The sequence below is a fragment of the Epinephelus moara genome, chromosome 6, assembly GCF_006386435.1.
Source record: "Epinephelus moara isolate mb chromosome 6, YSFRI_EMoa_1.0, whole genome shotgun sequence".
Taxonomy (NCBI): Eukaryota; Metazoa; Chordata; class Actinopteri; order Perciformes; family Serranidae; genus Epinephelus; species Epinephelus moara.
Window position 1 is genome coordinate 36,854,951 of NC_065511.1, and position 13,222 is coordinate 36,868,172.

Consider the following 13,222-nt stretch of genomic DNA (forward strand, 5'->3'; position numbering starts at 1 on the left):
CAAACAAAGAGGCCATTAACCATTAGTTGACGGTAACAGTAAAGGACGGGCCGACTTACAAGAGAATCGCCAAAGGACTGACCAGTCGCGGCTTCCCTCGTCACATTATGTCATACGCTGAGCTACACGAAAAAGGCACATTCTGTATGAACAAAAGTAGGTAGGCGGCATTTTGCTGCACTCCCAAATTTTGTTTTTATACTGCCAATGCTGAAGGAAGACTGATTGGGCTTTCCTGAAAATTTGCACAATTCCTATTTAAAAAGGGCTATAGACACAGATACAGATACAGATGCAGATGCAGACACAGGTACAGATGCAGATGCAGACACAGGTACAGATGCAGATGCAGACACAGGTACAGATGCAGATACAGACACAGGTACAGATGCAGATACAGACACAGGTACAGATGCAGATGCAGACACAGGTACAGATGCAGATACAGACACAGGTACAGATGCAGATACAGACACAGGTACAGATGCAGATACAGATACAGATAATGGCATCTCTGTAAACTTCTCTGATCTACTACAGGATCTGTGAGCAGATTAAGTTTTCACTGTCATTATTTCTCTTAATCACCTTAGACACCTCCTCACTGGATGCTAAACACCTGAAGATGGCGGTGGGGATCATCTTCTTCTTCATCGGCCTCACTGTCGCCGCAGGTGGAGCTGCCTACTATTGGAGGAAACAGAGGTGCGTTGACATCATTACACTGTAAAACTGGTATAGTTAAGATATGAAATAAAACAGGTCATGAGGTTTTATAACACTTTCTTTTAATGTTGCAGGTTTCACTTCAGCCCATTAGGCCGACAAGGACAAACATCTTTGAGTCATCCCTCAGAATTATTGAGGTTTTAACAAAATAAGACATAATAAAGCTCTGCTGTAGGTTTAAATATGAAGTATTAAAGCTGATGACGCCGAGCCTGACCTACAGAGGGAGGAGAAAAATGGCACTGTGGGAAGATGACATGCTGTTGTTTTATTATGGAGGTGGCCCCCTGACATGGCAGAGCTCCTCCTTCATCATTTCTGCCAACCAAGGACTCAACTGACACGTTATCCTTCAAAAAAAGGAGCCATACATTTTTCCAACGTTGTGTTATGATCATTTTGTAGGATTAAGGTGTCAGACCTGTCACATACAATAACTGCCTCACCTTGGAAGAAGACTCATCATCTTTACATCACATCAGTATATATTGGCTTTATATGTCTGTATGACGCATTTAAAAAAAATTAATCTTTAATTAGAAACTCAAATTAAACACAGAGAATACTCTAATAATAGCACAACACAATAGTGTCATGTTGGTCAGCTTTAGTATTAAAGGTCCAGTGTGTAGGATTTAGAGGAATATATTGGCATGTTGCCCCACCATGTTTCTACAGTAGCCCAGGACAGACAAACCAAACACTGGCCCCAGATTGGACTATTTGCATTTTGCCGTTTTCACCACTCTAATAAGCAGCCCCTCTGCAATGGGCTGCATCGGAAAAACGCTGACTTTTTCAATTTAAAACTGCTTCTTTTTGTGTTTTTACCAGTTTAAATCACCTGTCTCATCTATAAAACAGTGCATAGGATCTATATTAATAAATGTACGTACACACAAAAGCCAGTTTCTACAATCAGGCTTCCACCTCACCATCTATATTGCCAATTTCCCGTCTCCTTAATGTTCGTAAGCATGGGTCAAAGTTTCTCCCTTCAAGTCTAGTTTTATAGATCACAACTTTTGCATCAGAAGTGGCCTAGGCCTCTTTCAGGTCTCGTTTTGTGCATACACAATGTTTATAAATGAGTTCGCTGGTCCGCTTGTTTTAGAGAGGAGAAGACCTCTGTGGATATTTGGGCTCGCCTTTGAAAAATCCTGAAAGTCTAAATCTTAAGTTATCAGAAAAAAAAGGTGAGCACACAGTAGCAGGTGCATTAACAGTTGCTGATTTGTAATGTGAAACTGCTTCATTCTGTGTTTTTGCTGGTGTTAATCATGGAGTCATAATTCATCTTACGGCAAAAACCTCCTCTACATGTGGATCAGAAATAAGGTGAGCACACATTAAGTTATCAGAGAAGAAAGGTAAGACTACATAGCAGGCGCTGGGCGAGCGGCCCAAACAGCGAAGAAGAACAAAGCACCTCTGCGGATAACTCGGCTCCTGGTAAAAACCTCTCAAACGATGAACACTGAAGGAATACTAACCGTGAGAAGTTTTGACTGGCTGTAGTCTGCAAAGCCCCTAAAATTCCCTAAATCTTACACACCGTTTAAACTTAGGTTTTAAAGTATCTGTTACACAATAACGTGCAAATGTAATGTATCTGTGGTTTGTGCAAATGTACAACGCTCACATTTTTCCTGGCGATTGGGTTGGAAGAGGATGATATGAATTCAGGGACAGTTTTATCAGTGACACCATAATCTGAGTATAAGGCTGTTTTCCCTCCTAAAAATGGACTTTCTCAGTTTCCAGTGATAAAGAGTGATGTGTACACACATCCCTGTGAGACAAAATAAACCCTTTCTTCTAATCTCTTATTTACTGGCACTGCACTTCTCAATCTATACACTATTATTCTGATACAACAGTGGTCCTTGTGAAATCGATTACAAGACTTGTTGCTGCTGAAACTTATCTCGTGGATCATGTTTGTAAAGTAGTGATGTAGACATGTTAAATTCTTATTAGACTCACTGCATGTTGTAATGTAAAAGATGAATGGTTTGAAGCCTAACAGAGGCCCCATGTGTCTGTGAACTTCAGTGAGAAAAACTTTTCTTTCTCCAACACCAGCTGTTCAATCCCACGCCACTCTGTGACTCTGTAAATGATTCAACCTGATATGAGTGGTCTATTTTGGAATTGACTGGGAAGCTATAAGAGCCCAGAGCCTCAACCCCTGGTACTTGTTAGTTGGCATTTCAGAGTGAAACACTGACTCACTGCTGTCAATATGGCAAGTCTTTTCACCATTGCGGCCATGCTCGCCGTGTTGTCCAGTGGGCTCTGTGAGGAAAAAACCTTTCTGCAGCGAGCTGGTGCCGCCTTTAACAGCAGAGCGTACAGCTCTCTGCTCACTGTGAACAATGGAGAGCAGTTTGGAAACTGGACCTGGCCTGAGATGTGTCCTGACAAGTTCTTTGCTGTTGGATTCAGTCTCAGGGTAAAGACAGTGACTCTTTCACGTATTACGAATTTCTGCAGCAAGACAAAGAGAAAAACTAACACAAACAACAGGCAGATATTAAAAAGAGAGACGTTAAGTCACACATTCATAGCTCCAATGCATTTATTTCTACTTGTAAACAGGGCAGGTGTTAGCAGCAGTCAGATCAATCAGGTATCTAATAAATTTGCAATCTTTACTCCCTCCTTGTGTTACTATTCCTCCACTGAAGATCGGCAACAACACTGACAGGTAAACGCCATTAAACCCGTTTAATTTTGCTGAAGCCTCATATTAATTTCAGCTGAAGTTGAGAACGCATTTTTGCATTTGCAGTGTGGATTTTGCCGCCATTGTATATTCACAACCAACAAAGAGAGGAGGAAAAATTACAGCAACCACAAATTATTTCAATGTGAAAATATGAATAAATCTGATAGTTTGTATAATTTGAAAACCTGTGAACCTATCGTTTAAGGTTTCTTAGAGGGGTTTAATATCTGAAGCTCCAGCTGCAGAAACACACAATCTTGACAGACCTGAGAATACAGCATCTGCAAAATAATCCTTTATACATGTATGTGTGACAACTCTCAGTCGCTGAGATGAACTCTGAATGGAAAAAGCCTTGTGTTGTCTCAAACACACACCTCTCTGCATAGATGACAAACACTCTGCACAATCTATATTTTCACTTGACGTGAATGTCACAACAGATTCGCTTCACCAAAATAAGATAACAAGCTGGTTTGTGCAGAGCTGCTTCTGGGAACTCTCTTCTGTTTCCTCAGGTGGAGCCTAACCAGTACGGGGCGGATGACACCGCCCTGAATGGGATCCGCCTCATCTGCGCCAAAGATGGGAACCGAAGCTTCCTGTACTCCATTGAATCCCACACTGGCTAGTGAGTGGCTCACAGTGATACCACTTAATCCTTATGAGGGAGACTTTAGAAAGGGCTCATAACCAGAGGTGGGAAATGTTAGTGTTCTGCAAGTTACAAGTAAGTCTTAAGTCTTGGCAGGTATCAAGTCAGGTCCCAAGTTCTGAACTTTGAGTTTCAAGTCCTTAACAAGTCATAACAGGCTCGTCATCATATGTAACGCCGTTTTAACAACAGAATAAGAACATATTAAATTGTATTTATTTGCTTATTAAAACAAGTTGGAGGTTGCGTCTCCATCTGTAACTCCTGACCTGCATGTTTTGCATACAGAAATTCGGTTTTCATTGTTATTAGACCATCTATTTAACCATCATAACACACAATAACCATCAATAAAGCCATTAATTGGGCAACACGTGGTGCAGTGGTTAGCATTGTCGCCTCACAGCAAGAGGGTTCCTGGTTACACCTTCCTCCCACAGTCCAAAGACATGCAGGTTAATTGGTGACACAAAATTGTCCGTAGGTGTGAATGTGAGTGTGAATGGTTGTCTGTCTCTATGTGTCAGCTCTGTGACAGTCTGGTGACTCCAACAGGATAAGCAGTTACGGAAAAAAAATGAATGAATGAAAATCATAAGTTACAACTGCCCTTGCTATAAAACTGAGTGGCTGTTTAAGGCCAGATACATTTTTCATTGATCTTATGTTTCCTCCAAAATCTAGGCCTCAATATGCCGCAGCTGATCCCATGAGTTTTCTTTTGAGGAGCCAGTATTCAGTAGGAGGGACTCTAATGTTAGACAGCAATGAACACATCAATAGAAATGCTTTCCTTTGCCCCCTTTGAGCACGTCTCCCACTTATGCTGAAATGTTTTTATTGAAGTCTTTAAACATGCAGCTGTTTGTTGCTGTGGCCAGATCTGTCTGGTGTAAGAGATCCTTGATCTCAGTGGGACTAACCTGGCTGTTCTATAAAGGTTAAATTAGAATTATATAAATAAAGTAGACACTTTGAAAGCAGCAGGAAGCTGCCGACTGGCAGTTTCCCATCATGTTCAGAGGGGAAATGAAAGCGCCGCTTCTGCCAGGATTGCAAATTAGGTGTTCAGATGTTGAAATGTCTTGACTTCCCTCCAGTGTTTCCAGCCCTCATTTTGGATCTCAGCCTGATTTTTTCCCCCATCATAATTCTCTTGTATTTTCTCCACCCCTGTCCAGCTTCGGTGACTGGTCCCACCCCCAGTACTGCCCCAGTGGTATGCTCACCTCTTTCCAGCTCCGCGTGGAGCCACATCAGGGTCTGTTCAGTGATGACACGGCTGTCAACAACATCAAGTTCCGCTGCAGCAGCAACCCGACGCTGGAGGGGCGTGGCATGGACTGGGGAGAGTACGGCCACTGGAGCCAGGAGTGTCAGGACGGAGGAATCTGCGGCATCGAGACGAAGATGGAGGAATACCAGTACGGCCTGGACGACTCCACCCTCAATGATGTGCGCTTCCACTGCTGTGCCAAGCCTCAGCAGGTAGGACAGAGGTTTATATAATAGAAACCAAAACACAAAAGTGGTTGAGGGGTTAAAACTACAGTTGGTAAGCCTATCCCAGCTGTCATTGGGTGAGAGGCAGGGTACATCCTGGATAGGTCGCCAGACTATCATAAGAGTGACACATAAGACCCTTTTACACTGCCTGTTCAAGGCAGGAATATCGTGCTGTTATTCCGCCTTGCTTTTCTGTATGAGGGGTACAATTGCAGAATGGGGGGACAGAGTTGTCTTGCCTCTGAGGTAGTAACTGCACTGAAACAATGTCTCTATAAATGGTAAAGCTGGCAGGATGGGATCATGGGCAGCATGACTGTGATGTTTTGATGATGTATTATGCATGCAACCCACTGTGGGAGATTTTAAAAGTAGCTGATAGCAGTTAGAGGCTAACTCAAAGAAGAAGAACAACAGCTGAAAAACAATAAGGTCCGGGAGCTTCTTACCCTCTGAGCAGAGGAACTGGATCAGCCACTATATGACAGAGACAGTAAATGATTGTTATTGCCATGTTATGCCTTTGCTATTGTTTACAAAGCACTGCCGATCCGTTTGTTCTATGTCACGCTAGAGGCAGATGCTATTGTGTTACATGTCGCGCCTGTCATGCCTCTTTAGATTTGGTGATGATGGCATGCTATCTGAAATCACACATTGGAGTGGCATGATGCCGTTGTTGTTTTGTTCTGTGTAAAAAATACAAAGGTGGTGTAAAGAAGGGACTTCATAGCAGTCCTGTAGCACAACAGATGACCATTCAAGTGCACATTTACACCTGTAGGAAATTTAGAGTCATCAGTGAACCAAACTCATGTCTTTGGACTGTGGGAGGAAGCTGGAGAACCAGGAGAAAACCCACACTGACATGTAAGCTCCACACAGAGAGGGCCCAAACGGCTGGTGGATTTGAACCCAGAGCCCTCTTGCTCTGAGGCAACAGTGCTAACCACTGCAGCACCATGCCGCCTGGAAGCTAACATCAACAACTATATTTATATTAGTGTATAATTGCCTGAAACTGGGAATCAGTGTGTTTTTGTTGTCTTATAATGAGCCATTTATATCTACATACAGAGCGGGGCCTCTTCCATGGAATTCTACAGTAGCCCTTAACGGACAAACCAAACACTGGCTTTAGATAGTGCCATTTGTGTTTTTGCATCAGCCCTCATAGTTCTCCTACTCCCCTGCACACGAGAGAAGTTTCATTTGGTTGCAGTCTGCTACCTCACCACTAGATGCCAGTAAATCCTGCTCACTAGACCTTTAAAGGTACTGAACGGCTTCTAAATGGACCATTAGGTGAGCTTGTTTTGTAATTTGGGATGTACAGTTTAGGTGTGTTTGGTAATATTTGAATGTGTAAGAAGTTTGCAGGGAGACTACATCTATTCTGTCTATACATTCATGTGACAACTATTCACTGATGGTTATGTGTTTTATTGACAGTGATCAGCAACATCGAGCAGACCTGAATCCAGTCCGTCTCCATCACCCTGAACTCAAAGATGACAAACAATAAAAAGCTCATCTGAATTGCTGCTGTCTCTGCCGTGATCTTCCAGAACCTGAAAGTCTCGATGTGTGTGTGGTGTCAGTTTCTTCCTTTTTAAAATCTCAAACATGACCGAGATCAGAGTTTAGCAGCAGTCTACAATAAACTGCCAGTTATTTGTCAAAACATCCCGCTCTCTAAACAAAGTCGAGTGTCACCTTCAGCAGGAAAAACAGAAAGATTAAGCAGCGCCGCTTCAAATCGAGCCCTCGACTGAAGAGCCTCTTTTTACATCATGTCACCCCCTCATCACCTCTCATCAGCATGAGAGCGGCATGTTTTCATATCCTGTCTAATGAGCCAATGAGCTCACAGCAAAGTCATAATAAGCATGAGCACAAAACAGAGCCGCTGACACAGGCGTTTCCCAGAATTCCTGCTGGAACTTAGGTAATTAAGAAATGACAAGAGAGGGGATATTAATTAATTTACAGTTTAAGGCCTGACAAAGGTTGATAAGACGCCGATTGGCACACACAGAGGTAATTGTGTTAATTAATCGGTGAGTAGTTAATCTGCTAACACAGAGTGTGTGCGGAGGGTTGGGGAGGGAACTCGAGGACGTTATCAAACACTGTGGTAATGGTTTTCAGAAGATTTTGCAAGTCGAGGCAAAGTGATTATAGTCTTTAACACACAGCTAGAGAGTGCCTCTCTGTTATAGTAATAAACTCAAACTGACCTCATATCTAAGTTCAAAGTGTACTTATTGGAGTTAGTCGTCAAATACACTTGTTGGTCTTCTTGGAAGAACGGACATGCTAATATCAGCAGGAGGAGGGCTGACTATGAAACAGCTGCATGAGGCGCTCATTTCAAGTGAACAATGTAAATACAGCTCTATCCATCATTTGTTTTGTCTAAAAAATACACACAAATGCCGTCTGAAGTTCTGAGAGCTCAGTGTGTCATCTTCAAAAGGCTTATTTTGCCTGAATAACAAACCTCAGTGACTCACTGCTGTGTGACAGTCATTAAAAAACACATGCTGTGCAGCCAAACTAAGGTCTGGCACCATATCAGATTTTCATTATATGATTATTGTGGCCCAAAGAATTCACAGTAGTGAAATTATTACAACATCTTTATAAAATTAGAAAATGATAATATTATTATCAGTCAAATTCATCTTTAATTTTGTCTATTGTGCGTTTTATCTCTTTTTTTGTAAATGAATTACACTCTTATACGATATCGGGGAGGTGGAGAGGGAGACAAAGTGGTAATGGAAAGATACAGATATGATTTAAGAGGCGTTGGATTATTTACACGATATGATCATATGTGTATTATTTACATGACATCAGTATTTATTTTTGCCAATATCATGGCTGTCATCAGTACCTGTATATTGTGACACCCCTGGTTGAAACCCACAGAACTTTAAATTGTAGCAGAGATCTGAAAGTTTCCAAAAATATCAGCAATGTTGGGCTGAAATTTAGGGAAATGTATATAAAATAATGCACAAGACATCTGGAATATATTTACTTAACAAAACATAAAATCATGGAGACTATGGTTTGGATATACAGATATATAGAAACATAATCTAGTCCAAATAACAGTTGGAACAAGCTGATACATTAAAAATACAATACTGTCGGATAGTGTGGAATTACAAATTTATGACCCCTGTTTGTACCACGGTTTGTTTAATCTGAGTCTCAAGCCTACCTCAAAATAACCCTGATGGCGTCACAGTGATATCATCTGGGTTATTTTCATTACACAGCTGTTTTATTTCTCAGGCCTAGAAGTACTCTTCATCTCATTAAAACTCACTTTAAGGTGTGGAGATGGGTCACAAATTACATTCACTGTTATTACTGTAACGAAGGCTTTTTGTGTGTCCTGAGCATACTATTTATCTCATGCATTGTACTTTGCTACTTTTAAAATCACATCTGTTTCAGAGTATAATCAAAAGTCACATGAAAACATCCTGATAAACTGAGACTGGGACAAAATACAGTATAATAAAGAATTAAGTTATTATGGGTTAAGATTAGCAGTATTGTACCTAGGTAAGCTAAAAGACATAAGGTTGCATCTGTAGATTTTATTTAGGTCCAGTCTGCAGGATTTAGTGGCATCTAGCGGTGAGGTAGAGAATTAGGGCCAGTATTTGGTTTGTCCATTCTGGGCTACTGTAGATTAACATGGGGTACTTTGTGGAAGAGGACCCGCTCCATGAAGAAAACAACTCATTCTAAGGTAACAAAAACAACAATTATTAGCTTCAAGTAATAAAAAACATAGTCATAAGTATTAAATATATCATTTCTCCCACTAGATGCCTCTAAATATGAACGCACCACCCGGCCAAACCCAATTTAAACTCACCCAGACAATGCCAGTTGCATGCTGGGTGTGGCTAACATGCTAAATGCTAACATGCTAATGCCTTCAGTTAGTTAGTTACAGCCAGATGATTATAAACTAATATAAACATATTAGTACTATATTTTTTTTTCTTACAATAGATACCCCCCTACATCCTAGCACCACCCAGTGGGCACACTAAGTGACCCAAATCAAACTCACCCACACGTTGCCAGGTGCATGCTGGGTGTGGCTAACATGCTAAATGCTAACACGCCAATGCTGTCAGTAAGTTTGAGCAAGGTGATTATAAACTAATGAAAACATAGTTATTATTACAATATTTTTCTTCTCACAATAGATACCCCCTAAATCCCAGCACCACCCAATGGGCACACTAAGTGACCCAAATCAAACTCACCCACACCTTGCCAGGTGCATGCTGGGTGTGGCTAACATGCTAAATGCTAACACGCTAATGCCTTCAGTTAGGTAGTTTCAGCCAGGTGATTATAAACCGATGAAAACATAGTTATTAGTAATATATACATATATACATATGTATATTTTTTCCTCACAATAGATATCCCTAAATCCTAGCACCACCTGGTGGGCACACTAAGTGACCCAAATCAATCTCACCCACACATTGCCAGGTGCATGCTGGGTGTGGCTAACATGCTAATGCTCATATGCTAATGATGGAACTTTTGTCGTCATTGAGAGCTGTGTGAGGCCTTTCTGCTGCCAGTAATCCCTGCTGTGACTGCAGAGCTAATTCAAAGACACAGAGTGAACTGAATTTTTTATGGACTGAGAATGAAGGAGCAGAGAAGTTTAACTGGCCTGAGGAGGACTTCATGGTGCACAAGACTCAGAATGACGTTCAGACAGGTAAGTACAACAAGCTAATGCTGCACCTGTACGGAAGAGGACGCAAAGGAGCACTGCTTTGCCCAGAAGCTAGTATTGTGTGTGTGTTTGTGCAGAAACTGTACAGTCATGGGTGTGTTTGTGGCTGCAGCTGCTGTGGAGTTTACAGTAGCCTACATGATGATGTTGTCTGCATTGGTGATGTTTAATTGTGCTGTTGGTTGAGTAAGTTGCAGGTTGTGCAAGTCATGATGCACTCCTTGTGGTGTGTCATTTTACACTTTATTTATTGGCCAGTTTAATGTAATTGTTTAAGTTTGGTCTGTTTTCTGGTTAAATCTAGCAAGGCTTCACTGAGGAAGGTGGTTTTATATTCATTATAATAATAATGATAATTAGTTGTGTGCTCAGGCTGCAAATGTCACTAAAGAAACAGGATTTATGTCTGTGTTTGGACACAAGGACAGACTTACTCTTTTACAGACTTTATTTTGATCTCTCCATTCAGAGGAAAAGGTGCAGAGTTACAGTTTACTTGTCTCTGTTCAGGTGTGGGAATTTTAAGTGAGTGACACATCACATTATCCTACATTACTTCCTGTTTAAATGGATGTGTTATTGGTGCTTTGATGTCATTTTAAAAAGTTTAAAATCAATTCTTGAATCATTTTGTTAAACATTTCACAAGTAATAGCTGGTTATCAATTGTTATTTGATATTAGCAAATAAAAACAAATGTTTATGTCATGATAAGAGTGAAAACACCTTGTAGAGGCTACGGTGCACAGATATAAATACAGGTGTGCCTTGCTCTTTGGTGTGCTTTGGGCACAAAAGTTTGAAAACGACTGTCTCAGTGAATATCTTTTTCTAATTTAAGAGTGCTCATCATCTCTGTAATCCATTGTATTAATGAGGGAGGCTTTGTTGATTTCCAGCTGAGTAGAATAATACAAAGGGCCAAGAGAGAAGCAAATGCTATGGCATTATTCTGGTGGGCAGATGAGCACTTGTCTTAAAAGAAGCTAGTTGTACTTTTACTTGAGACAGTGAACCCCTGGGCACAGATATGTTCCCACACAGAGGCAGGACTCTCAGACTTTGTGGTGGTTTTCAGCACATTTCAGTTCAGACAGCTTTATTTATCCCAGAAGGGCAATTCAGTTTTACAATGTACCCCGACCACACGCAAACTCAAAGACAGAAACACGCAGCAACCAACGGTAGTGATATGTCAGAGATCGATACATGGGCAAAAGATGATGCACACTGGTACTTCATGTGATCCCCTGCATACTGACGAACAAGAGAACCAGGCAAAGAATAATGATTTATATGCATCAATACATAGATCAGTAAATAAACATTATAGTGCATTGCACACTAACTTCACTGAATGTATGGGCATCCCAGCCATGTGAAGAAAAACAGACAAGGAGTGAATCAGCTATGAGGTTACGATATAAGGCATTCATGTTTTGCATCTCTTTGTAGTTGTTATGCATAGTTTTGTGGTTTTATGTCTCTTCAAGATCATTTTGTTTAATTTTTGGGGCATTTTAATGTCCCTTTGTAGTTATTTTGTGTCTCTTTGAGGTAATTTAGTGTCTTTTTTGGGCATTTTGTGTCTCTCTGTAGTTCCTTTGCATCTCTTTGTTGTCTTTTTTTGTCCGTTTGTGGTCAATTTGAGTCTCTTCCTGGCTGAGACGAGTTAATTTGATATTTGACATTTTGCAAGCGGAGGCCAGTGGGCCCGTTCAGTAATCCATTCCTGTTTGAGTATAATGTTCATCCATCCTGCCTTTACTGTATGTGCAAATCAGGGGGAGTACTCCTTAAGGGGAATAAAAGGGAAAACCTGGATATTGAGCATTTATTAACCCGAAGGGATTTAGTTTTTAAATGCCATTAAAGCAAGCTGCAAATTGTCTCTCTGGAGAAGCTGGAACCAACAAATGAGATTAGGCATTAGGAATAACAATAATTGAGGATTAATTTTCTGTTGATCAAATACTCGACCAACTCGCTCATCATTTCAGCTCTAGCAGCAGTCCTTTGTACTTTGAGGTGTATTTTATGGCACACTGGGCCTCGGACAGCCACTAGATGGCAGTGCTGCTTCAAGAGGAACTTAAACCCACATCTCACCAGAAACAATGACTTTTATGACAAACATCTTAGATTGATTTTATGGGTGTAATGAATTCTGAATCAATCAATTCAATGTTGACCACCTGGTCCAGCCATGCAGCTCCACCTCTTTGTGAACCACAAAGGCCCTCTGGGCACGAAGGCCTAAAACCTGCATTGAATCAAAATCAAACCCGGTCTGAATGCTGTTATGGCATCCTGCACCACAATCATGAAAACAACATTTCTTCAACTCTCAGAAGGAACTTCATTATTCAAGGGACGCAGAAACCTCAGCGAGTTGTTGTGCAGCATTACCTCTGGGTCCTGGAGTGGAACCTCAAGGATGTAACGCCCCGGGTCATAAGTCTAATGTCCAAACCACAGGCTCCGTGTGTTTCTGACCAGCTTAGTGGCTCACCAGCGGTCCCCAATCTGCCTCAAGTGCAATTAACGCCTCCTGTAGTGAACAGAATGGATGTGGTGTTGGTTTTGGTTGCAGGCAAGCCCTCCTCTTAATGACCTTAAGCTCCCCTGGGCTCCGAGCTCATGACTTATAGATCACACCGGCTGTGTTGACTCAACTGTAAATATACTTCTGTTCATAAAATACTGTAGGGTTATTATCATGGCTGCCGGCCTTGGTTTTATGTGAAATATTGATGCATGAGAGACAGTTTTGGGGCTGAATGGCATTGTTTTGAAGTAAGGGCGA

At 41.3% G+C, this 13,222-nt stretch overlaps 1 protein-coding gene across 1 annotated transcript; it reads left to right on the forward strand.

The window, feature by feature from the left end:
- Positions 1 to 2,908: 2,908 nt before the first annotated feature.
- On the forward strand, positions 2,909 to 7,160 carry LOC126391850 (vitelline membrane outer layer protein 1 homolog). Its single transcript, XM_050046810.1, has 4 exons — positions 2,909 to 3,184; positions 3,979 to 4,091; positions 5,297 to 5,603; positions 7,074 to 7,160. The coding sequence occupies exons 1-4, from the start codon at positions 2,975 to 2,977 to the stop codon at positions 7,074 to 7,076; spliced, it is 633 nt and encodes a 210-aa protein (XP_049902767.1). The 5' UTR covers positions 2,909 to 2,974; the 3' UTR covers positions 7,077 to 7,160.
- Positions 7,161 to 13,222: the final 6,062 nt, after the last annotated feature.

What these genes read in the sequence shown, in the direction of transcription:
- LOC126391850 (XM_050046810.1), top strand. Translation starts at nt 2,975, where the DNA reads ATGGCAAGTCTTTTCACCATTGCGGCCATGCTCGCCGTGTTGTCCAGT. An exon ending in CTGTTGGATTCAGTCTCAGG is followed by an intron (nt 3,185 to 3,978) that starts GTAAAGACAGTG and finishes CTGTTTCCTCAG; the next exon opens with GTGGAGCCTAACCAGTACGG. An exon ending in ATTGAATCCCACACTGGCTA is followed by an intron (nt 4,092 to 5,296) that starts GTGAGTGGCTCA and finishes ACCCCTGTCCAG; the next exon opens with CTTCGGTGACTGGTCCCACC.